The sequence below is a fragment of the Delphinapterus leucas genome, chromosome 11, assembly GCF_059928025.1.
Source record: "Delphinapterus leucas isolate spDelLeu-1000000601 "Yukka" chromosome 11, BTC_Dleu_Yukka2, whole genome shotgun sequence".
NCBI classification, from domain to species: Eukaryota; Metazoa; Chordata; class Mammalia; order Artiodactyla; family Monodontidae; genus Delphinapterus; species Delphinapterus leucas.
The window spans coordinates 15,660,168-15,687,396 of NC_143139.1; the positions used below are offsets into that span (position 1 = coordinate 15,660,168).

The 27,229-nt window shown below is 37.5% G+C and overlaps 1 protein-coding gene across 12 annotated transcripts in view; it reads left to right on the plus strand.

Annotated features, from left to right (window-relative positions):
* PLEKHA5 (pleckstrin homology domain containing A5) overlaps positions 1 to 27,229 on the plus strand; it is a 244,389-nt gene that overhangs the window by 199,236 nt on the left and 17,924 nt on the right. For 7 of the 12 annotated variants that reach the window (XM_089920362.1, XM_089920364.1, XM_089920366.1 and 4 more), the window contains 6 exons: positions 6,931 to 6,993; positions 8,407 to 8,487; positions 8,619 to 8,768; positions 22,091 to 22,192; positions 24,895 to 25,006; positions 25,900 to 25,946. In XM_089920362.1, the coding sequence (XP_089776488.1) occupies positions 6,931 to 6,993; positions 8,407 to 8,487; positions 8,619 to 8,768; positions 22,091 to 22,192; positions 24,895 to 25,006; positions 25,900 to 25,946 (555 nt within the window). Of the gene's footprint in view, positions 1 to 1,151; positions 1,233 to 6,930; positions 6,994 to 8,406; positions 8,488 to 8,618; positions 8,769 to 22,090; positions 22,193 to 24,894; positions 25,007 to 25,899; positions 25,947 to 27,229 lie in introns of all 12 variants that reach the window. The other 5 variants (XM_089920365.1, XM_089920370.1, XM_089920363.1 and 2 more) reach the window with 2 other exon arrangements.

Here is a 27,229-nt window from a genome sequence, read left to right on the forward strand (position 1 = left end):
TTACTTACCTTGAATAAAACTTTTTAAAAGGAGAGTAAACCAGTCATTTAACAACCAAAACAGGTATTGACATGAAACATTGGTAACTAGACTGAAAATAAAAATGTCTAGGTATAAAGTTTTCAAGATTTAATTTTTACTTATGCATTTAATCTTAATATTAGTAAATTTTTGTTTGCAGATTTAGCTAACTCAGTAAAGTAGCATTTGTTAACCATGATAGAAATGCTTATTTTCTATAATATGGGGGATGAAAATTATATAAGCCAAGTGTTACAAATTGCAATTATAAACAGACTTGTCTGCTTACAAATGGTACAAACTTTGTTGGCCTTTTACCATATATATATATATGTATACATATATATATATATATATATATATATATATATATATATAAAACTGTCTTTTGAATGCTTTAATTCTTGAGTCCAGAGCCTGCTAAAATAAATATTTTTCTAGAGGCAGTAATTAAGTACAATATAGCTGGAAATGTGAAACATGGTTTCAGCCTTTTAAGGACCTAGGGAGATTCACTTAGTCTTTGCTGAATAAATTTTAGTTTGCATGTCTTGGAAATCATTCTGCATACAGTGTTATACTTTGAGAAAATCCAAAATAGAGTATATATAAGTGTCTATCAAGATTAATAAAATGTGTGATTGTCTAAGTGACAAGATATATTATTATTTGTAGAGAACTAAAATTTTTCTGAATAACCTTATAAAGAACTGAATATCATTTTAAGCTTTTTTTTTACTATATAAGTAATTGATTAAGTCATGCCATTTTTCTCCTTTTAAGTTTATAGGTTGTCACCCTTTAGTTTATCCCTTGAATCTTGATGCTTTTATTATCTATTCTAGTATTATAGGAATATTCATTAATTGACAATATTGGTTATGTTTATAAAGTAAAACCTTTATTGCAATTAGTAAGCCTTTTTATAACCTTGGAAGTATTTTGTAACATTTAATACTTGTTTGAAATGGTTTTATAGTAAGTTGATTCTATGCAACCTTGGGATAATATGTAAACAACTGCACTATTAGGAAGATATTAAAGTAGAGGCTATATTTACAGTGTCGTCTTTCAAATCTAGCTATGCTGTAAACTGATGTTTGCTGTATGCTCCTCCTGATTTGAAATAGATGAAAGAAAATGAACCTATTATCACCATGGTTCACACAATGATTGAGAACTCGGCGCTAAGACCCCAACTGTACCAGCAAGTAAGGTCTTGGACAGTGAATGACACTGCTTTATCATCCGCAAAATCCCTCAGTGACAGTTTTGGTTTATCCTCAGAGTTACTCATAACATTAGTCTTTTTCTTATTCCATTTTTTGTTTCTGTCTTTTTGGGAAAAACGCAATTCATCCGTGCTTTTCAAGATGCTGCAGTTCTTAGCATGGCTTTGCTGAACATTTCGCTGTTGGATATTAAGTGTGCCATTTTCCTGAAGTTTTTGTGCAGAGTATTTGATTGATATGTACTTGGAGGTCTGCAGTACACTTGCAAAATTTTTACGAACTTGCCATTAATTTTGATTAACTCTAAAAGCCTAACTGATTTTTAGGGAAAACTTTTAAAAAATATTTTTTTCCTTTCAGGGGCTGCCTTCCTACCCCACCCCACCCCACCCCAATGTTTTAGGAATAGATTATATTTGTATGGGAGTTATTTAAAGGTTGTTTATGTACTGTGGTATGGTAAAAACTAAAGATAGCCATTTCTTACCATACTGGGAGTATCTTCTCCCCGTATTCTTTTCCCTCTTATGTAGTAGTCATCATGATCATCATATCTTACCCCATTCTTTTCCCTAACTCAAAATATGTGCCATGGGGTTGGCTGGCTTTAATTTAGGACCTTGGTAATCTGCAGATCTGCAAAAGAAGTCATGTTATACATTCCTCTCCAGTTTTTTTGTATTTCATGGTCTAAATGTTCTTAGCTGTGTGTTTTGCAACATCAGCTTCTTCCACTTCAACCCCCTCAAATTACTGTGGCCTATGACCTGTTACAGTATTTTAAAAATCATACAGAGGGAGAAAATTAACTAACATGAAAAATGAATATATATTTTGATTAAAATATGTAAAAGCACCTGGTAAAAAGAAGCACCTTGAGCTCGCACTGGCTTTAAAGGCCTCTGGTTTGCATCGGGTGCCTTGAGGGTCTGCATCATGGGCCTTGTAAACTGGAAGACTGAAACAGTTGGTGGGTGGGTGACTCTTATTTCTGAGCACAGTTTTCAAAACATTTAAAGTATGTTATGTGACTGAGCATAGTTTTTAATTAGCAATAAGGAGATAAAGTATTAAATATTTAAAGTTAAACAGCTTTTCTTTTCAAAAGAAAATGGAATCTTACCACTCCTTTTAAAGTCACCAGATTTTAGAATCTTGACACTTCATTCCAAAAAGCCACACTGACAGCCTTAGCACTTATTCTGGAATTGATACCTTTTTCAGTGTCTGAAGCTGTCAGCTTATAATTTTATATGATGCTGATTGATGTGAGATCAAAGGCCTTCTGTTTTAATAGGTTATGGTTTCATTTTTCACATTTTGTATATTTACAGTAAGAATGAGAGCTGGGATTTTCTGTTCCATTTGGTTTGGGTTTTCTTTTTTTATATTGATCGGTAATCAAGGTTGATGGTGCAGAAGTCATTGCTGATTGAAATCACTCAGTTGCACTAAAAGTTCTTACTGGAGTCCTTCAAAAATGTGGAGGTATCTGAGACTGGTCTTATATAGCATCAGTAACCTTGAATACTGAAAGAGTAATAGATTCATATAAATATATTTCCTCATCTTGATACTTGAAAGAAAACAACCTGATATTGTATAGAACAGGAAGATCTGAATGTGTAACAGCAGCAGCCATGCCTGGGCATGACATGGGCAGCCAGGTAATGAATATTGACTGTCAGTGCTATCAAATCTAGGGAGTTTTTAGATGATACTTTTCTTTAATCAGCCAGTAGTAAAGTACTTAATTATGGCAGAGCATCATTGATAGATAAAAGTGACAGATGCATTTCTTAAACTTTGTTAATATAAACTTCTGTAAATTGAAGTCACATCTTTTTTTCTCCAGATTTCCATTATCATGTTATTATTCAAAGAAAACCTTTGTGAAAGTTTATATTGTACACCTGATGGTTTGCTTTTCTGACATTGCATTGCAATGCTGTGTTAATAGGTTCCTGAAATTTAGCTGAAAATAAAGTGGCAATATAGTGTTTTATGACCAGTTTTTCTGAATCATAGCCATTCAGGTTTTCTCTCAGGAGAACCTCTGTGTTTACATCTTCCTAGAAGAAGGAGGACACCTGAGAAATTACCTGGGCAGTAATTTTTTTTTTTTAATTTTTTGGCTGTACCACACAGCGTACAGGATCGAGTTCCCCTACTAGGGATCAAACCCACACCGTACAGTGGAAGCGTGGAGTCTTAACCACTGGACCACCAGGGAAGTCCCAGTAATTTTCTTAAAATTACTCAAAAAAAGAACCTAAAACTGAATCAAAACAAATGCTAAGTGAGCTTCAAGTTGAAAAACTCCTCTGCGTTTATTAATCATTCTACCATCTTTCACGAGTACAATTTTGTACCAGAATTTTTTTTTTTTTTTTCTGCGGTACGCGGGCCTCTCACTGTTGTGGCCTCTCCCGTTTCGGAGCACAGGCTCCGGACGCGCAGGCTTAACGGCCATGGCTCACGGGCCCAGCCGCTCCTCGGCATGTGGGATCTTCCCGGACCGGGGCACGAACTCGAGTCCCCTGCATCAGCAGGCTGACTCTCAACCACTGCGCCACCAGGGAAGCCCACGTACCAGAATTTTTATAACCTACTTAATATCAGTGAAATTAGTCACATGATAAATAATTGCTTTAAAGGTTACAGACTAATTAGCAAATATATACAGTCCAACGAGCATTTTTGAGTTTTCATAGAAATTAAAGTCTAATTTTATCAAATATTTCCCCAAAAGTCTTTTTTTGTGTTTTGTATATATATTCATATGCTTTTAAAATATATATACACATATATATATTTCACATACTTAAAAAGGGATACTATAGAAAGTTGAATTTTAATTGGCAAAAGTGGTTTTCTTTTAACTTAATGCCAAACCAGTTTTTAAAAAGATTAAAAGATACCTTACTATGAAAAAGTTCTAACTTTCTAAATATAATATACATATCCTTATATAGTCAGTAGTCTGTATAATACGCTTCTCAGATTGAAGCTTGAGCACTGCTCAAGCTTATATAATTACTATGTAGCCCCCTTTCACTTACTTTTCTAGTGTTGCTGAGGTACCTCAAACAAACGTATTCAAACTCAGAGCTTTTTTGCTAAAGATGAGTTTGAAAAATGCTAAAAAGTATTGCCATGAAACATTATTTCATGCAGAACTTGAGTTAATCAGAATATTCATGAAATTACATTTTTCTTATTAGTAGAATTTTCATATTGAGGACAAAATAGTAAACTTCAATTCTAGATGGAAATTTTTTAAATAAATTATATTCAGGAATTCCCTGGCTGTCCAGTGGTTAGGACTCTGCGCTTTCACTGCCATGGCCCGGGTTCAGTCGCTGGTCGGGGAACTAAGATGACGCAAGCCATGCAGCATGGTCAAAAAATAAATTTAAAAAAAAATTATATTCATCTCTTCTTAAGAAAAACTTCAGTAATTATTATCAGTAATGGGAAATAGGCCATGCTTAAAAGTTAATTATTTAAAGAATAATCTTGTTTTCTTATGCTTTCCTTCTGACAGGCAAAAGAAATGAATTCAGTATAGTGGAAGGTTGATTATTTTAAGATTTTTATTAGTTGATATTTAATTATCTTTATTGAATAAGTTGATAAAAGGTTTAAATAAATTTTCATTGGTACCAAAAATATAGGTACAACAAAATAAATCTAATTTATATGTGTAATATTATTTCTGTGGCTTTAAGGAGATACCACTCTAAAGTTATAAGTACACAGTACACATCTTTCTTTTTTATAATATGCCAACTGATATGAAAATGAATATGCAGTAAGATTCCCTAAATAAAAATATTAAACCATTACCCTAAATATTTCTTACAAATTCTAAGTTTCCATTTTAAAATACTTGTCTTTTTTTCTTTTGACCCTGGGATATAGGGTACAAAGCATATTTTAATCTAGATATAGCACTAGCCACTAGTTATGTTCAAATCATGCATTCCATGGTTTAGTAAAGCTGTTTGGCGTTTAACTTTAAATATTAAATAAGCAAAGTATATGTAGACATTTAGTAGCTAAGGCTTTACATCTTTTATTTCTTAAAAATGAGAAATACTCATTTTAGCATTATCTCACATTTTTTATTCTGGATCTAAGCATTTTAAAACTTATTTTTCATTACTTCCTTTTTTCAAGTGGGAATATAAATTATTTTCTTGGTCCTAGGTGCTTTCATTTAGAGTGACAATTGACGCTTCTCAGGACATATTCAGTGGTCTTTATTTTAAAATAGTGCACAAGTATTCGGACTTCTGTCATTAAATTCATTTTTCATGTGATGTTCACTTCCATGAAAGTTTTGTGGCTTAATGATCACTGTGTATACCCCTAAGTAGTCACAGAATCATTTGCATGAGGTACGTGAAAGCAGTGTCTTGAAGTGAAACATGGAAATCCAGGATTTATTATTGTATGTTTGGAATGCTTACATTTTTAATCTCCTGATTCCCACATTCCTAGACCCAATTAAAGTTATCTGCTGTTTAAATTATGCCTCTTGAGATGTAAATGTCAAGCAGTTTTTTACAGACAGGTCATACATAGTTGTAACTTTTACATTCTTGTGCATTTGTATATGTATATACGAAATTTAATTTTCAAATCTAGAATGTAGTTGGGATACATTACTCCTATCCCCACTTGGAGAAAAAGTATACCATTTAGCAAACATGCAATGAGCCCCAATTACATTTTCCTACTATGTTTTTGTTACTGTCTAGCAGTCAATATAAAGTTAAAAGACAAGAGAGATAGTGCAGTTTTGCCTGCAGAGGCGCTATGATGTGACCTGGGGTATAACTGATTGGGATGGCTTATTGAAATCTTGGTAAACACCATCAGAAATGAGGATTTGCTTGACCAAAAGATATTTGGAAGAAGCTGAAAAAAGGATGTTTAAATACACTGAATAATAATTCACTACAATATAATGAAGCAAATGGTGTCAGCAAACACATAACCAACTTTTTATGCAATTTGACTGTCCATAGTTTATAAGTAGGCTTTCAATTTTAAGAGGTTTTTGAGTGCTTTACCCCTTTTCGATTAAACCCATCCTTTTCTTCCATTATCTTTTAGTTCTTAAGACAGAGGAACAAGATAAGTCTATATTGTGTATGTGTGTTTATATATTATGTATATGTATACAACGTGTTATAGGTTTTGTTAATAATATTGTACTAAGATATGTTGGCATCTGAGTGTACACATACACAGTTGTGTGATTATGTGTATACCGTGAAGGTACGGTTTTGACTGTTGAAATATGCCTGATTCAAAATTTGATTCAACACAGTTGCTACGATTGTATTTGTCAATTTTTCATTTAAATAATGTGTGTCTCGCAAATGGAAAATGTAAGGTGCTGTATGATTTTGTTTGGCCAGCTTATTATTTTGTTTGACAAGCCTAAGTTAACATCATTCTTATGTATCTTGCATATTGTATCACTGTTAAATAATTTTCTATTTTTGTAATGATCTGTGTTTGAATTAAACTTCTAAAAGTATAAGAATCATTAAAAACCCATTTTTGTTACTGTTATATAAATCTAAAATATTAACTATAAGCTAATTAAATGTGTATTTTTAAAATTATTTTTAAAGTTACTCTATGACATTTTCCCTTATAGCTGTCACAGGATGAATGTAGAGGCACATTATACAAATACAGACCTGAAGAAGTAGATATTGATGTACGTATTAGCATGCGATGTATTATCAATGCTCTGTCATACTCTCTGGCAAAACACTGGAACTAAGCATGACAAAAAATTTCCTCTTCCTCTCCTGCCGCCCAAAATGACATCAAATAAGTAACGTTTTCTTCTTTTGCGCCAATTAAATCCTCACTTCCTGATTTATTCCGTGCCCACCCCACGCCCATAGCAGCTGAACATAATTTAGAATCATTTAAATGAAAGTAAAGACTATTTCTTATATAAAATTATGCAGGATTGGAGACAAAGTAAAATTGTCTGTCATCTAGAGAAAGTATTAGCCTCAAGAAATTCTGTCACTGCATCCTTTGTTGTTGTTGTTAATCATATTTTACATCTCTGACGTCCCTATTTATATCTCATTCTTCCCTCCTTTCCCCTGGTTTTATTCCATTGAATTGTACCTCCTTCTCATTTCAGTTGTATCCCATCTGATGTAGTTTGAGTTGTGTTGTCTAACAAAGTTAAGGTGGTTACTTTTTTTTTTTTTTTTTGCGGTACGCGGGCCTCTCACTGTTGTGGCCTCTCCCGTTGCGGAGCACAGGCTCCAGACGCGCAGGCTCAGCAGCCATGGCTCACGGGCCTAGCCGCTCTGCGGCATGTGGGATCTTCCCGGACCGGGGCATGAACCCGTGTCCCCTGCTTTGGCAGGCAGACTCTCAACCACTGCACCACCAGGGAAGCCCAAGGTGGTTACTTTAATGGATAAATGGCAAAGAAAGTGGAATCTCAAATTTCTTGCTTTCTTATCATTATGCAGTAACATTTAGGACATAGTTACAGTTTGTCCAAGGTTTTTATTTTCAGACATGCAGTGAACTGGTTTATTGCGAGATTGAAATTTTATTAAAGTACCCGCTCATATTTTTATAATTTAATAAATTGGGGTATTACCAAGAATTTAAAACATTAAAACTATTGAAAGTGATTTTTCTCCATTAGCAATGTTTTTATTTGTATTACTGTAGTTAGAAGCGATTTTTCTGAAGAACATAAGAACATAATTTTAAAAATATAAAAACAGAATCCAGTCTGTGTTCTAATTAAGGACTGCATAAGTTGCTTAACCTGTCCAGCAGTTTGTAGAGAAAATATCTTAACCACATTAAAATGGTTCATTAAAGTTATATGAGACTGCCTGATTACTAAGAATCTTTTGAATTATGTAGGTTAAATAGTATGGTTGAAATGCTTTTTCACTCTATATGCATTTTTTAAGCATTCTATCTTTAAAGGCTATATTTTAGTTTTTATTTTACTGATTGAAATAAAGACTGACCTAATTAGCTATTCCATGGCTGTTTTAAATGTGTTTTTTTATTATGCCTAAATCCAATTACAGGGAAACTTAAAAATTGCTAACAAAAGATGTCTTCTCTTGTAACCTAGGTCAAGTTAAGCCGATTATGCGAGCAAGATAAAGTGGTACATGCTCTGGAAGAGAAACTTCAGCAACTCCACAAGGAGAAAGTAGGACAGTTATGTTTATTATCTACAATTGATGTTACTTTATATCACTATTATCAGGACACTGATAACTAAAGTAAAAAAATTAATTCGATGATGCAGAATATTAAGTGTCATCATTTTTATTATAATAGTACACGCTTGAGCAAGCTTTGCTGTCAGCCAGCCAAGAGATAGAAATGAATGCAGATAACCCAGCAGCCATTCAGACCGTGGTGTTACAGAGGGACGATTTACAAAATGGACTGCTTAGCACATGTCGAGAACTCTCTCGAGCCACTGCCGTAAGTAGCAGATTTTCTGTCCTAGTGAGAGTCACTGGAATGTTACGTAGTTCTTTTTTTTTTTTCCTATTTATTTATATCTCTATTTAAGTGGGCTTTCTTTAGGATTTTTCTTTATTATAACAAAAATTTAATTTGTTATTATTAGTTAATAATAACAAAAACAAAGGGTGGTCTTTGTTTTTTTAATTAGTGGGGCTTTTGTTCTTTGTGAAATAGTTTTACAGAGAAGATAAATACACCTGGTTATATATTATGAAAATGAAAAGTTCTTAAGAATGTTAAAATTTATTGTTAAGAAAATAAGTGTTTTATTATAATAATTTTTGGAAGGTAGTAATTGGATTCATTTAACCACCCATTTCAATTATAGGCTCCTGTGAAATGCTTTTAAGACGCTGTCAACATTACCATTTTATAGCTGCAGTGTGATCTAAGTTTAGATGATAGTTTTGAGTGAGAAATATAATTAGCAGAATCTTTAAACCCATAGTCAAGTTACTTGATAAAGAGTCTCTTGGGATTACCAAATCTAAAAGTCTTACTTAGGGCTTCCCTGGTGGCGCAGTGGTTGAGAGTCCACCTGCCGATGCAGGGGACACGGGTTCGTGCCCTGGTCTGGGAGGATCCCACATGCCACGGAGCGGCTGGGCCCGTGAGCCATGGCTGCTGGGCCTGCGCATCTGGAGCCTGTGCTCTGCAACGGGAGAGGCCACAACAGTGAGAGGCCCGCGTACCTCAAAAAAATAAATAAATAAAAATAAAATAAAAGTCTTACTTAGAGTATATAAATTGAGTGTTTTATGAGTTTAAACAGTCTACTTTAGATCCTGTGATGTTATCATTTCTAAAGACAGTAAGAGCACCCGCCCAAGCAGCCCTTTGAAAGGGGAAAAAACCACCTGTTATAGAAAACTGCTAACACACCCTTGTCTATACCTTCAGTGGGCTGTTTAGGGGGCAGCTACCTTTTAAGAAAGTCCACAGACAGTATAGCTTAACTAAGAGAGGTCTTTCCAAGCTGCGAAGCTACCAGAATCTCAACATGACTTCAATTCTAAACACTAAATTCACATTCCAAACATGAACTGTTTTTAAAGGAATATGCCATGGTTTTATATAAATCAAAACTTGGTTTTTGTGCCTCTTAAGTACCTTATATTTAATATACTTATTCTTTTTTAAAAAAATACTATTATTGGAACTTCCCTGTTGGCGCAGTGGGTAAAAATCCGCCTGCCAATGCAGGGGGCACGGATTCCATCCCTGGTCCGGGAAGATCCCACATGCCAGGGAGCAACTAGTCCCATTCACCACAACTACTGAGCCCACATGCCGCAACTACTGATCCTGTGTGCTGCAGCTACTGAAGCCTGCGCGCCTGGAGCCCATGCTCTGCAACAAGAGAAGCCACCGCAACAAGAAGCCCGTGCACCGCAATGAAGAGTGCCCCCGCTCACCACAACTAAAGCCCACACACAGCAACAAAGACCCAACCCAGCCCCCCCCCAAAAAATGTGATGAATGATTGAACTGAATGACTTACCCAACATTACAAAGCAAATAAATGCAATGCCCAGAGGTCAAATGCAGGTCTTCTAACCATAGTCCTGAAGACTTAGATCTACATGGCTTTTTATAATATCATCATAGAGAAACTATATGAACCTAAAATGTTGTCTGCAAGCGAGAAGTCATTTAGTTCGTCAGTGATGGGTAAGATTTGGAAGAAAGAGGAAGTCCACACAGGACAAAATGCTCTGAACCATAGCCCAGAGATGAGAATGTGCAGGATATGTTTGGAGAAGCAAAAAATAGAACTGACTGGCTGACTGAAATAGAGGATGCGGATTATGAGATAAGAAAGGGCAAGAGGGGTTAAGCTGTCAGTTCCAAGCTAATGAAAAGCTCAGTATCCCTGTGACAACCTGAGTCAAATCAAAATTAAGTTAGAAACTATTTCATGATGTCATGTCTGTTATGGAAAGTTCTAGGGATGTACAATGTTCCATTAAACTGTTACTTCTTCCCTTACCAAATAGGTTTCATAACTTAAATCTGATCAGTAGGCTTAGAATTTGCTCCATCCCAAGGTAACTCCAGTTGTGATGGAAGTTTTATCAGAATATGTTCAAAGAAATTAATCATGTTTGAGTATCTCATTTTCTGGTGGTTATCCCATATAATCACTTTCCTGGGTTTTTTTTTCTTTGCCTTTAGCATTATTCAGTGGTCATTACAAACCCTCAATATGTTCTTCTAAGACATGTTTTAATGCATAGAATACAAAGTATGTTATTTGTGCCTTTATGTAAACATACTCATTTTTGTAGCTTAAGGCTATAAATGGTGTGTTTATAACAACATACTGGACATATGGTTGGCACTCAATGGACGCTGATTAGACATAAATTTGAACTACATTTATGCCAGCAGAATCCCAAAGGATTCCTCTGATTCTTTCACAGTTGATTTGGGGCCTTGGTTCAAATCCAAGCCTTGAGTTGTAAAAGATACAACATAAGAGGTATAACATTAAGGCCTCCATAGATCAAAGCCTTGATTCTGAGAACATCTTCTCCTCACCTGGTCGGCCACTGAGGTATTAAAACTAGGATTAACACAAGGTAAACATGTAAAGCAGTGTTCCCTTTGTGTTTGATTTAATTCTTTTTTTTCTTAATTTATTTATTTATTTTATTTTTGGCTGCATTGGGTCTTTGTTGCTGCACCGGGCTTTCTCTAGTTATGGCGAGCAGGGGCTACCCTTCGTTGTGGTGTGCAGGCTTCTCATTGCAGTGGCTTCTCTTGCTGCGGAGCATGGGCTCTAGGCACGTGGGCTTCAGTAGTTGTGGCGCGTGGGCTCAGTAGTTGTGGCTCGCGGGCTCTAGAGCGCAGCCTCAGTAGTTGTGGCTCGTGGGCTTAGTTGCCCCGCAGCATGTGGGATCTTCCCGGACCAGGGATCAAACCCGTGTCCCTGCATTGGCAGGCGGATCCTTAACCACTGCACCACCAGGGAAGTCCCTTGATTTAATTCTTTTTTTAAAATAAATAAATAATTTTTTTTTTTTATGGCTGCGTTGGGTCTTCGTTGCTGTGCGTGGGCTTTCTCTAGTTGCGGCGAGCAGGGGCTACTCTTTGTTGCAGTGCATGGGCTTCTCATTGCAGTGGCTTCTTCTGTTGCACAGCGCGGGCTCTAGATGCGCGGGCTTCAGTAGTTGTGGCTCGCAGGCTCTAGAGCACAGTCTCAGTAGTTGTGGCGCACAGGCTTAGTTGCTCCGCAGCATGTGGGATCTTCCCGGACCAGAGATTGAACCCGTGTCCCTGCATTGGCAGCTGGATTCTTAACCACTGTGCCAGCATCTCCTTTCCCTAAGCCCCACCCACCAGACACACACATGCTTTAAGCATATAATGACTTTGTGTGCTCTCCTGGCCTCTACTTTTTTCTTTCTTTCGTTTTAATTTTTTAAATTTTATTCTACTTCTTTTTAACCTAAGCCTGATTAGTGAGAAAAATTTTTATAGCAGTCAGTTATACCTTGAAAGTTTTCAATGTGTTGCTGCCTTTGCTTAGGTTTTCTTCTGAAAGCAGAGCCTGGGATGAGGACCTGGGCTCAGAAAGTTTATTTGGGAGCGATTACAGGAAGCAGAAGTGAGGGAGGGAGTGTGGAGAACGAGACAGGGAGGGAGAAAAGCCAATAGAGGTTTCACTTCTGAGTTGGTCACCGCTGTGGGTGACCCTCAGGGGACCGTCTGAGGAAATGAGCTGAGAATGTTTGAACATGAGAATGTTTCCGAATTTTCCGCCGAGAGGCGGAGAGGCTAGGGTATCTATCCCTCCTTGGTCGAAGTTGCCCCAGGGTCCTTAATTCACCCACATTTCCAATCCGCCTTAGCTAATTGACCACGAACACTGGCACACGTGGAGCTGAACCACAGTTTCTTGAAATCAGGTGGGCAGAGGGCGTAAACACCTGCTGCGGTCACCTCCTTGGGGAGTTGACATTAGGCCTTACCTCTCACTGTAAGAGAAACATCCTCATGCTTTATCCGCTTAACAGGTGCTGCTCTTATTCTTCCCGACAATTCAAGGAGCCAGGTAAAGCAGACGCTATGCACATGTCTTAGATGAGCATGTGGGGCTCATCCAATAAAATATATTTTGTACATATATTGTTTGGTTTGGTCCTTAAGCAAGTGCTTTGCAAAATAGATATAATTATTATCTCCATTTTATTTTCATTTTTATTACCTCCACTGCACAGATGAAGAAGAAACTCGGGTTCATAGAGGTTAAATGACTTGCGAAAGTGACATAGCCGATACGAAAAAGTCAACACCTAAATCAAGGACTTTTTAAATTCTAGGGCTTCTATACTTTCTATTCCACTTCACTGTCTGTGTGGTCACTAATTTGTACTTTCTGAAACTTGGAATCAAATCTAGATTCTCTTACTCAGAAATCCCAACTTGGGATTTCATAGTTCAATCCTGGGTTTTGGCACCAAAATAATTAATTAGTTAATTAATTAATTAAAATTGGACTTTCAGATATCAGAAAACAAGTATAAAGGCCCCCAGTCATCCCGAATGGCTGGTAGATGGCTTATGCATTTATCTACTGCAGAATAGGACCAATATATGAAATAATAGTAAATACTATGAATATTTCTGGAGCAGTTTATTGAGTGCCAGTTTCCATTATAAGTGCTTTTACATGTACTTAAGCCACATAATAACCCTTTGATAAGGGTACTATTATTACTATGTTAAAAATGGAAAACTGAAGCACAGAGAGATTGCCCAGGGTTACATAGTGAATAAGCATTATGTATAGACTTCCATTAAACTTATTGATGTTTTAAACTGGCTTCTGCATGGGAGGGCCATGAGTAAATGGAGATTTTAGACTAGAATGGATAAACTTAAAGGGGCAAGGGAGGAGGACAAATGAACCTCCTCGAGGAGAAGCTTGCACATTAAATGTTTTCATATTCTCATTCTCAGTGAAACAGAGCTACTGAGAATTATGGTGACAGCAAAGTGTGATTTTTTTTTTTTTTACAGAAGATCTGTTGACATCTATGAATTGTCACGAATACGCTTTGAAAGATTTCAAGATAGTTTTTAAATACCCTGGTCATTTCATTATCACAATACTGCATTCCCAGAAATAGAGACAGTCAGGTGTGATACACCTCCTGATGTGCTGCAGTGGAAAGTATCCAGCAACACTTGTGAGGTTTGGAAAATCAAGTGTGAATCTCAGCAAGCCTCAATATCCAACTAGGAGTTTATAGGAAATACAGGAAACAGAAGAGCAAACTAAGCAATACCACAGGAATTCAATTAACAAAATCTAGCCTCGGAGAAATTCTACAGAACAAGTGACCCATTCTCTTCAACAAATAAGTAGCAAGGGAATAAAGAGGGGGGTGTAGGGAAATCGTTATAGTTAAAAATATTTTTTAGGAAATTCCCTGGCAATCCAGTGGTTAGGACATGGCACTCCCACTGCTGGGGCCCCAGATTCTATACCAGGTTGGGAAACTAAGATCCCACAAGCCTTGCGGTGCCACCACACACACACACACAAAAATATATATATATATATATATATATAAATATTTTTTAGAGGAATACATATTAATGATTTAAATAAGAATTTGCCTGTTATTTTCATTTTCATTTCTTTTCTTTAGAAATGCATACTGATTTATAAATGAAATGATATGATGGCTGGCGTTTGCTTCAAATAATCTCACAGGGATAGAAAATGGATGCTGTAGATGAAACCAAATTGGCCACGTATTGATAACTATTGAATTAGGGTGCTAGTGGGCTACTTTTGTTTATATTTGGAAATTGCCATTGTGTATGTCTGAGAAAGGTTAAAAGAAAATTCACAAAAATGCTAACAAAAGGGTAGCATAATAAGTCTCTTTTTTTCATCTTATCCTGTATTCTAATTTTTCTACTTTTTTAAAATTTATTTTTGGCTGCGTTGGGTCTTTGTTGCTGCGCGTGGGCTTTCTCTAGTTGTGGCGAGTGGCAGCTACTCTTCGTTGGGGTGTGTGGGTTTCTCATTGCAGTGGCTTCTCTTGTTGCAGAGCACGGGTTCTAGGCACACAAGCTTCAGTAGTTGTGGCGCATGGGCTCAGTAGTTGTGGCTTGCGGGCTCTAGAGCACTGGCTCAGTAGTTGTGGTGCACGGGCTTAGTTGCTCTGCGGCATGTGGGATCTTCCCGGACCACGGCTCAAACCCGTGTCCCCTGCATTGGCAGGAGGATTCTTAACCACTGCGCCACCAGGGAAGCCCTTTCTACTTTTGTAATTATAAAAATTTATTATATCTTCAATTTGTACAGTAAAAAGTAACGACTTTCTTTGAGATGGAATATTGTTTTGTTTCAAAGAGAAGATTAGAAGAGAAACTAAATATATGAGTTAATGATTATAATTAGCCAATGAGTTAAAGATTATAAGTAGTCAAAACAGATGACTATAATTGTTATCATAAACTAGAAATTTAAAATAAAGGTAGCTCTGTAACCATGCCTGATTTAGTTGAACCTCACTTTATACCGTTTGAATTTGGTCCCTTGCAACATATTTTTTGATTTAAAAAAGCCAATATTGGGGAATTCCCTTGTGGTCCAGTGGTTAGGACTCCACGCTTCCACTGCAGGGATCCCAGGTTTTATCCCTGGTGAGGAGAACCAAAATCCTGCAAGCCGCGCAGTGTGGCCAAATAAATAAATAAATATTTAAAAGCCAATATAGTAGTCATTATTAGATAGTATAGTAAGATATGTGCTTAGTAAATAGTGATTTTTATTTGAGATGCAGTTATGTAGTAAGGCAAGTATAAAATCATAAAAGCATTCTTTATTTAAACAAATTATTCAAAGTACTAAACACATTCTTAAAAATCTATGGCAAGAAATTTCTACATCCTGAAGGTAAAAACGAAATCAGATTGACTTTATCTTCACTGATCTCAAAAATCAACTGCTTCTAAGACCCAGTTGACAGAATTGTTATTGTTGAGTGGTAGTGGCCAAAATTAATATTTTTTGTGCCTAATCCCCAAAACATAACAGTAAATTTACATAGCGCAGTATTTTAATTATCCAAGGTTTAGTAGTGGACATTAATCTGTAATATTTAAAATCGAAGAGTTGGCGCTTAAGAAGCTAATAGTCACATATCTATATTATTGCCTCGTCTCTATCTTGAAACAGAAAATCTACTGCCAATTCCTTACCAAAGCCTTATGCTCCATTTTTTTTTTTTTCTTCAGAACCTTTTTTATTCTTCTTCTGACCACCAGAGAAGGTCAGCTTGAACCAAAACAAGCTGAAATAGCCTCAGAAGGCCCACCTCATTACACACAACAGGGCAAAACCGGAAGTGAAGCCTCAGTTTTTTTCAGAGCAGACTCAGCATGTATTCTTACACAGGTGTCCACTAAAGACTGATCAACAAAGCACCACCACCACAAACATACAAACTCTGTTGGGGGCTCCCCCGTGTGTCATTCACGGAGTCCGCCTCTTCCTCAGCCATAAGCAAGCCCTTCCTTGTTCTTTTGCGGGGGAAGGTCCTCCGTGCATAGAGCGATAGACCGTTTGTTTACTCTGGAACTTGGAAAGGAAGGTGACTCAACTTATTTCCTCCCCTGCATCTGAGATGCAATCACTTCTCTGAATATCTGAACGGTGACCTGGGGGATAGGTGGGAGAGGGTCCCTCAACAAAGACTCTTCAGGACCAGCCTGTCAGGCTCCTTAAGTACTTAATCCTTTGTTTTTCAGAAACCTTTGCACCTGGGCTCCCAAGGGGCAAGCAGGCCCAAAGGAGCAGCCACAGGCCTGGGAGCGAGCGACCTCTCTGAGCAGTCACGGGGAGGAGGAGGGGGCAGGGAGGGGCGAGGTGGAGATGCAGGGGGACAGAAATCAGCTGAAACACTCCATGCTGGTTCTGACTCACTCCATCTCGTGCAGGAAGCTGTAGAACTGAGGCAAGGTTAATTTTATGTATAAATTTTCCGTTTGGGGCTTCCCTGGTGGCGCAGTGGTTGAGAGTCCGCCTGCCGATGTTTGTGCCCCGGTCCGGGAAGATCCCACATGCCGCGGAGCGTCTGGGCCCGTGAGCCATGGCTGCTGAGCCTGCGCGTCCGGAGCCTGTGCCAACGGGAGAGGCCACGGCAGTGAGAGGCCCGCGTACCGCAAAAAGAAGAAAAAAAAAATTTCCGTTTGATTTCCTTTCTTAACCACCAACTTTAATTGTAAAAACATACTTCCCACTTTTTCCAGTTCTCTACTCCCAGACGTCACTCCAAATGTCCACTCCATATCTACAAGCTGGTTAATCATGAGAGTCTGACCTGTGGTCCATCGAGCAAGGGTGGGAGCATTCTGTTTCCACTTTTCAGAAAAGTAGGTGGCTTTCTCTTCACTGAGACCCAGAGTTATGAAATCAGCCTGGACCTGCTCAGCTGTGAGACTCTTCTTCAAGGCACCATTTGAAATCAGGAGGAGGCTCTTCACGATGCTTCTGACGGGGCCGGGGCTGATTTGCTTGGTGGTGGCAAATTCAGAGAGCTGAGCCAGAAACCTTTCCATCTCTTCTGGCTCAGTGAGGCAGTGGAAGAGCACTTCCTTCAGGGCTGAGAACTTCTGCGCGCCCAGCTGGTTCAGCTGCTGCGCATAGACACCCATGGCCCCGGGCACGGGTCGGGTCCTCTGTGCAGTGCCGGCGGCGCATGGCGTCCGCTCAGCCCCACGGACCCCCAGCTCCCGCGTCTCCCCAGACTTCCTCCTTCACGACGCCCTTCATTTTTTAAATACAAAACAGAACAGGGACTTCCCTGGTGGCTCAGTGGTCAAGAATCCGCCTGCTAGTACAGGGGGCACGGGTTCGAGCCCTGGTTCGGGAAGATCCACATGCCGTGGAGCAGCTAAGCCCGTGTGCCACAACTACTGAGCCTGCGCTCTAGAGCCCACGAGCCACAACTGCTGAGCCCGCGTGCCACAGCTACCGAGGCCACGTGCCGCAACTACCGAGCCTGCGTGCAGTAGCTACTGAAGCCTGCACACCTAGAGCCCGTGCTCCGCAACAAGAGAAGCCACCGCAGCGGAGAGTGGCCCCCGCTCACCACAACTAGAGAAAGCCCGTGCGCAGCAATGAAGACCCAATGCAGACAAATTAATTAAATTTTTTAAAAATCCTCTCTCATCTTTTTGGTAGTCTGGAGTTTCATTGCCTCTGAGGATTACAAACCTACTTGTAGTTTGTTTATTTTTTTCCCCACGGTGGCCGAGTCTTGCCTCAGTACAGACTGTAAAGCAGTAACCACTATTAAAATGTACTTGTTCCAAGCCTTAAACTTGGACTAAGTCAAATTTTTAAAAAGTTTTCTGCCATCCCTCAAGCAACTCCACACATGCACACACACATTTTTTTTTTTAAACCTTTGTTATAGTAGGTCACATTCTCGGAAAAGTACACAGGTTTAACTGCGCAAGCATGGCTAACACCCGTAGCAAGGCACTGAATTCTACTAACGTGCCAGAAACTTCCCTCCCAGTGATGGCTCCTCCCCAAACACCACTGCCTGACTTTTAAACTCTACATTAGCTTTGCCTGTTTTTCTGTTTTTGTTTTTGTTTTTGCGGTACGCGGACCTCTCACTGCCGTGGCCTCTCCCGCTACGGAGCACAGGCTCCAGACGCACAGGCTCAGCGGCCATGGCTCATGGGCCCAGCCGCTCCGCGGCACGTGGGATCTTCCCGGACCGGGGCATGAACACGTGTCCCCTGCACCTGCAGGCGGACTCTCAACCACTGCGCCACCAGGGAAGCCCTAGCTTTGCCTGTTTTTGAACTTAGTAAAAGTATAATCATGTAGTATATACTATTTGGCTTTTTTTAACATTATGAGGTTCATCCACGTGGTTGTAAATTGCAGGATTTAACTCATTCTCTTAACTGTATGGCATGAAGGTCCATGTTTTTATTGAAAGCCCTGCTGTGTTTCCTGACTTGTGCCTGTGATTTTAAGATAATTGTATATTTGCAAGTCATTACCCCTTTTAATTGCCTTAGTATACCTATATATTATCTTCTTGCCAAAAAAAAAAGAGTAATCTCATATTTAAAGATTTTAATGTTGTATAAGCCACTAAATTCTTTAATGAAATACTCAGCCAGGTGTTAGGAGGACTGATGTTATGCCAGTGCTGCCTCTTTTCTTTCTGTCCCCGTTGACTTGTGTTACCACCCTCCCATAATCATGCTGGAGGAACCCAGAGGTAAAGGCAAAAACAGGCCCAGCAGGATAATGGGACTCAGGCCAACTGGTACAGTACAATGGCAGGACTTTCCAGGTTAGGAAAATTGAAAGTATATTGTGTTTCTTCACCCCTAGAATATTAGTAGAGTAACCTCTACCTCTCAATCTCTATTTTTCCTGTGTTTCTGTAAGAAAGACAAGAATTTCCACCATCCTAAAATGTTCTTGTGTTTAGTTGCGTCTGCAGCACCTTTGGTCTCCCCTTGAACTTTTCTACAAAAGAAGCTCAGTGTCAGCCTGGCAATGCCATCTCACTTCATTGCTGGGCTGCCACTGGGTCTGTTATCCTCATTTTACCCTCCCTGAAGCCTTCAAAGGCCCACTATTTAAATTTGCAGTTTTTGTGGTGCGTACAATTTAGAAGATGGCTAGAAGCAATTTTTCTTTTCTTTTTTGGGCACGCCGCATGGCTTGCAGGATCTTAGTTCCCCATCCCAGGATTGAACCTGCGTCCTCAGCAGTGAAAGCGTGGAGTCCTAACCACTAGACTGCCAGGGAATTCCCTTTTTTCTTTTTTTTTCTTTTGTTTTGCAGGCAATTTTTCTTGAAGGAGATCAATATCCTTATTGATTCAGGTGAAAACAGTTTGCTGAAGCCAAGTCAGGAGGGTAATATTTACACAATATAAATGAGATTAAAATCTTTAGTCCTTTACCACTCTGCTTTTTTAAAATTTATTTCACTGTGAAATCTGCATAATAACTCCCTAAATTATATAATATAGAGATGATAAAAAAAATATCCAGTGGTTTATCTCTGCTTTTTTAAAAAACGTAATCCAGGGCTTCCCTGGTGGCGCAGTGGTTGAGGGTCCGCCTGCCGATGCAGGGGACACGGGTTCGTGCCCCGGTCTGGGAGGATCCCTCATGCCGCGGAGCGGCTGGGCCCGTGAGCCGTGGCCGCTGGGCCTGTGCGTCCGGAGCCTATGCTCCGCGGCGGGAGAGGCCACAGCAGTGAGAGGCCCGCGTACCGCAAAAAAAAAAAACAAAAAAAAAAACGTAATCCATTGTAAAACCCGCTTATGGACTTCCCTGGTGGTGCAGTGGTTAAGAATCCACCTGCCAATGCAGGGGACACGGGTTTGAGCCCTGGTCCGGGAAGATCCCACATGCTGTGGAGCAACTAAGCCCGTGCGCCACAACTACTGAGCCTGCGCTCTAGAACCTGCGAGCCACAACTACTGAAGCCCATGCACTTAAAGCCCGTGGTCCTCAACAAGAGAAGCCACCGCAATAAGAAGCCTGCGCACCACAGCAAAGAGTAGCCCCCTGCTCAACGCAATTAGAGAAAGTCCGCCGGCAGCAACGAAGACCCAACGCAGCCATAAATTAATTTTTTTAAAAACCTTATAAGGAGACATCTTAAATTCAAAAAGCAGTTATTCCAAATGGCCCAAATTTTAACACTCATTTTAATTTTTAAAGGTAATTTTCATTGCCTAAGTTTTTAAGCAATTGTAAGCTAGTTGCAGAATATGGAAAATAGAGAACCTCTAGGAACTTGAATATTGCTGCTTTTTTTTTTTTAACTGTTAAGATGATTTTCAGTAACCTCTCTTCTACATTCAGTACCCTCTTTTCTTATCCCAAAACTATTGCTCTTGTTAAACTAACATTTCCCAGGGGAGCTTTGCTTAGAGCAGTTCAAGTCAAGAAATCTATGGTCAAGGGAAGTTCTTAGACAAGAGTTACTAATTCATTTTACAACAGCATTCAGTAAACATTTGTTGGTTGTGTCATGTGTGCCAACACCACGCTAGATACTGGTGACAAAATAGTGATCAAATATAGTTCCTGTCCTTAGTTTATCAATTTGACCTCATACCACTCTCTGAAATGTCTGAAGAATACCTACACTCCTGTGGAATAGCTTCCCTGAAGCAGAATGACATGGCAATGTAGTTTTGAGCACTTGTAGAATTATTCTATATTAAATAGATGACAGGTGGATAAGGATCAAGTACGAAAGTTTTCTCTGTGATTTGAGGGTTTGGGGGTAGTTTTTTTTCCCCAAAGGAGAAAAGTATAGGTGGGTAGTACCTCTATTGAGTCTCTAGGAGCAAAATTCACTACATTAGTTCGCTGAATTAGCTTCATTACATTAGTGTAAATTTATTCTAAGTGAAGTCATGTCAGGCTTCTGGTGTTATTGAAAATCCAACATGCTAAAATACAACCTATTTAGTATTTTTATTCCTGGACAAATTTTAATCATGTCAGATAAGAAAGTGCTTTATTTATGCCTCTTCTGCATTTAAAAAAATCACTTTCAAGAAAAATTTAATGTATTACTATGAATAAAATAACACATTTTGGGCTTCCCTGGTGGCGCAGTGGTTGAGAGTCTGCCTGCCAATGCAGGGGGCACGGGTTCGAGCCCTGGTGTGGGAGAATCCCACATGCCGCGGAGCAACTAGGCCCGTGAGCCACAACTACTGAGCCTGCGCGTCTGGAGCCTGTGCTCCGCAACAAGAGAGGCCGCGATAGTGAGAGGCCAGCACACCGCGATGAAGAGTGGCCCCCACTTGCCACAACTAGAGATAGCCCTCGCACAGAAACGAAGACCCAACACAGCAATAATTAATTAATTAATTAATAAACTCCTACCCCCAACATCTTCTTAAAAAAAAACCCACACATTTTCTCAAAACTCTTTAGATATTAGAATCAACTGAATATTCTGATGTCATGAATGAATAAATAATAAATAGTTCAGGTGGGTTTGTTTAGGTTTTTTTGGTTGTTTAGGGTTTTTTTTGGGGGGGTTAGTAATTTTGAGTATAGCAACAGCACAATAATAAATAATTCAGTTCCTCAGTAAATTTTTCTTAAATTGAGCAAAAAAGAGAGGAAAAAAATAAAGGAAAATGAGTTATAAAAATTTTTATGTTGTCCATTGTAAACTACAGGATTGATAACACACCAGCACATTTTCTCTATTAAAGTAATTAAAGCTCTGATTTCAGGAACTGGAACGAGCATGGAGAGAATATGATAAGTTAGAATACGATGTAACTCTCACCAGGAACCAGATGCAAGAGCAGCTAGATCGCCTTGGTGAAATTCAGGTACAGAATTATAATATTTTTACATTGTTTTAACTGGCTTTGACTAGTACTGTACAACCCATCTTGTTAGCTTCATGCACACCGTTAACAGTTTTTGCATTATTGGCTACCTAGCATCTGGGTTTCAATACTTTCAATGATAGGAATCTTACAATCTCACAAAGTAGCCCATCCCTCACTGTTTAAAAGTTCTTTATCCTATTGGGCACATGGTGAGCCCTAGAGTGTTCTGTGCTCCTAGCTAACTATGTCACTTAGCACTGAAGTGTCAAATTATCTTATCCATTCTATATTAAATCCCTCTCATTTATCAAACCGTTATTTAGCCTATTGTCTTGACTGCTATTTTATTAGAATGGAGGAAGATGCAGCACCATTTGGCATAAAGAATCCAGGTTTGTGAATAGGCAGATATGGAATGAAGTTCCAGGTGTTTGTTTTCTTACCTATAAAGTTGAAATAACAATACCTGTCTTAAAGTGTTGCCCTGAGGGATGGAAATAATACATATTTAAGAAAATAATAAAAGTCACTTTATGCTTGTGACCCTATGTAAATTTGATCATCTGCATTGGAAGCCCAGTAGACTCAACAGATCAATACAACAAATAAAGAGTAAGGTTGACTCATAGAATGTCAACTGTCTTCTATGCGTGCTGTCCAGAATAGTAACCACCAACCACGTGTAGCTGTTGGGCACTTGCAATGTTGCTAGTGTGACTGAGGAACTGAATTTTTAATTATCTAAATTTAAGTAGCCATGTGTGGTTGTGACTTCTGTACTGAACACTGAAGTTACTAAATACAATAGAAAAAAATGGTAAACATCTAAACCTCAACCAAGGGATCAAGAAACTTTTTCTGTGAAAGGCTAGATATTAAATATTTTAGATGTTACAGGTGTATACGCTCTGTCACAAAATCTTTGGTGTTTGGGGGTTTTTAATAACCCCTTAAGATTATAAAATTTATTTTTAGCTCACAGGCCATAAAAAAGAAGTCATGGGCCAAAGCAGTTTGCCAATCCTGATTTAACCTAACAAAAAAAAGCTCATCATGAAAATTTAATTACTATATTATAGGACATAAGAGAAGACCTGAATAAATGGAGAGGTATAATTGCTATACTGTGTTCACGGATGGCCTGATTTAACGTTATCACGATGGAAATTCTTCCCATAAGTACAATTCCATTCCAACCAAATTTCCAGAAAAAATTAACAAAATGATTCTATATTTTTAGGGTATAATAAAGACCACAGTAGTTAGACATTTTTTGAAAAAATAAAGAACTAGGAAACACACCTTATGAGAAGTAGCATTGCACATGTAACCTTAGGCCAGTTACATAACAGCTTTGTACCTCAGTTTCTATAGCTGTAAGATGAAAATAATAATAATACCTACCCCTGTTGGGTTATTATCATGGTTAAATGTGTTGATTTTTTTTGAAGCACTTAGAATAGAACCAGGCAAATAAAACAGACTGTATATATAAGTGTTTGTTAAATACATAAGTAAACAATGAAGACAATATAGAAAACTTGAAAAATGACATACTAGGAAGAAGTGAAGTATCTTTGACCTCTAAAAATTCAACAAGTCACTGTCTAGATTTACAAAGAACTTTTTAATTTGGAGAAACAATGCATTAGAAAAATAGACAAAGAACATGAGTAGTTTTAATTAATGGAAAATTTAACTCACATTGCTAACAAGTGTTTGAAAAGTTGATCAGTGTAACTAGTAACCAGAGAAATCGCAAAATAAAACAAAAATGAGATTTTCATTGTACACCTTTCAGATAGACAAAAATATGTATATTTTTTAAATTAGTGCAAAAGTAATACATATTCTATATGTGCAATTATCTGATTTTTATAGTTTATATTCCCTCCCTATACGTCTTTATCAGTATTCACATCTCAGGGCTGACATAATTGTTACAGTTATCATACTTATTTACCTATTTCTTTTATAGTTATATTCCTAAAAATGATATTTATCATTTTTGTATTTATCAATAAGAGTCATTAGAGTTTTACTAGAATCTTACTAAGATGATCTTATTTTGGCTTCAGTTAGAGTATTTAGCCTAAGGGACATGAACTGGGGTAGTAAAGAAATAACTTTAGGGTAGAGTAAAAATGGCAATAATCAATTTCAAAAACTGAAAATTTGTCCTGCAAATATATTTAACTCTATCAATAAAAACTCTTCAAATTGCCCTTTCTTTTTTTCTTTTTTGGCATGTCTCTATGTTCTAGAACTTAAGAGGCTAAAATACTTCCCTTTTTTCCCCCTAAAAATGTTTTGTTTAGTTTGGGATTTGTGAGTTTCTGATCTGTTGTGTTTTTGTTTTGTTTTGTTGGTTTTGGTTTGGGGGAGGGTTCCGCATTTTTAGTCCCATCTAATCAGTATTCCTTCCTGGGATTGTAAGTAACTCAACACAGTGTGTATTGAAAAGATGTGAAATAGTGTGTGTAGGTCTGAAATATTAAATTTTTCTGTTTCTCTGCTTTTTTTCTTTTATCTTTGCCATTGACATTGCAAAATTGAGAAGGTCACACAAATCGTATTAAATATTCTCAAAACTTAATCCACTGCAATTCTCATTTTTTTAAGTATATAATTAGTGGAATTTATAACTGTATTTAATGATTTTTTCCCCCTGTATGTGGTCTGTCCATTTTTACTGATAGACTGAATCAGCAGGAATTCAGCGTGCACAACTTCAGAAAGAACTCTGGAGAATTCAGGATGTCATGGAAGGACTGAGTAAACACAAACAGCAGAGAGGCACTGCAGAAACAGGTACATTAGCTTCATCTTTTATTCTGCACTTATTGACCATAATAATATATCTAAATGGAATAACACATAGAATTGGATTTCTCTTGTTATTTTAATGGATTTTTGACATTAGAAAACAGGCACTTTGTAATATTGAATCAGTACCCAAGTTTATATATAATATAGAAGGCAAAAGTTTTACCAACCACACTCACACAAAAATGAGTCATTGTTTTGTGTCTGTAATTATAAATGCACACAGTGTTTTGGTTTGGGGAGTTTTTTTCCCACAACAGAAAATGTTGTTTTTCATCAATATGTTTTTTTCTCCTTAACAATACAATACAATAACAGCTGTGTAAGAATCATTGTATAGGTGAACTATAATTTATCCATTTCGGTGTTGATGAACAATGTAGGTTGCTTCCAGGTTGTTGGGTGGGTGGGTGGGGTTTTCTGTTTTTCTTTCATAAGCCATGATGTAATGAACATTACTGTGTACATAATAAACACACCTGCTAGTACTAATGGGTTCTAGGAAATGGGAAATAAGTGCACATTTTTCATTTTGATATGCACAGCCAAATTGCTCTCCTAAAAGATTATATCAAATCATACTTAAACCAGTAGTATTTGAGAAAACCCATTTCCCCATACTCTTGTTTATATTAGATATTTCAGTTTGTATTTTTTAATGTATTGGGGTTTTTAAAATATATTTTATTGAAGTGTGGTTGATTTACAATGTGTTAATTTCTACTGTATTGCAATGTAATGGGTTTTAAATTCAGAAAACAAATGAGGGGTTAGAAACTAAAGGCTTTGTTTAAAATAAATGAAATTGTTCCTTTTTTCTGTAGATTTAGGAAGATATGTTTAGTGTAAGTAGTTATATTTTACAATTTTTTTAATAGGTATGATAGGATCAAAGCCTTTCTCAACAGTTAAGTACAAAAATGAGGTAAGTTTGAATTGTTTCTCTAACTATAAATTAATTTATAATTAAAACATGAATTAGAATTTACTCATAACAAAAATGTTTTCTAAATATGTTTGAGTTACTGTTTTGATCTTGAAATTTTGCTGGTTCAGTAATTTGGTTCTTCTAACAAATGTGATCTTCTTCCCTTTTCTTAATGGAAAAAAAAATTGAATCACTACTTCTCATCTATGTTAGAACTTTAACATTGTCATACTTTTTCTAATATAAGTAATTTGAGTATTTATTTATCATTGTTTGGTATGATAAGTTGGCTGTGTATCATGCATACCATAAAGAAATGACAACTACAAAGAGATACTGTCAACCTAGTTGAAAGCATCTGTGGTCTTGAATTTTGTATAAAAGCCAATCAAAAAGAAATGTTCTTTCTTTTCTCTTAAAAATTAGCAAAACAATACAGAGTGAGTTTTTTTTAATGAATTCTTTCCTTTTATTTTTAAAATGAAATACAGTAGTTTCATACATTTGTTTTGATGTTGAGCTTTAGAGTAAAGCTAACCTGTGTGTTACAGAAAAAATTAAATGCAGTCAAATTTAAAACCCAGTTATTGGCTATCATAAACATTTTTTTGTTTTACTTTTTAATATGAGACTCTTGGCTTGGCAGTGTCCCTTTAATTATCTTAAAGTGAATGTAAGTTAACTTACCATTGCAAAGAATTTCGATATACTTAATTCAATATGCTTATCTAAATAAGGTGACTATTCTACAATCTTTAGGAAGAGGAAGTAGTCCCACCTCGTCCTCCACTTCCTCGGTCCTATGACTTTACAGACCAGCCTCCCATAATCCCCCCTCTGCCCAGTGATAGCAGCTCCTTGCTCTGTTATAGCAGGGGCCCAGTCCATCTGCCCGAAGAAAAGAAGATTCACCAAGTTCAAGGATATCCAAGAAATGGATCTCACTGTGTAAGTGGCTGCAATAGCCACAGAATAATCAATCGTACATGCCCTCATTTTTCAAACTTAATTTATTTTAGACTCAAACTTTTTTTTATTATAACACCACTTTTAGCCAGCACTTTTTTGTTCATATATAACATTATCATTTGTTTTTCCTGTTTTAGTTTTACCATTCTTATTTTGTAATATTTTCACAATTTTAATAAAATTTCATAGTTTCTGCTTTTCATGAATATTTTGATAAAGTGGTTACTTTATGTGCCTGTGTTTAAGGAGCCATATTTTAAATATACCATTTCAGGATATTAGAAGCAAAATGATATCTTTAGATCAGAAAG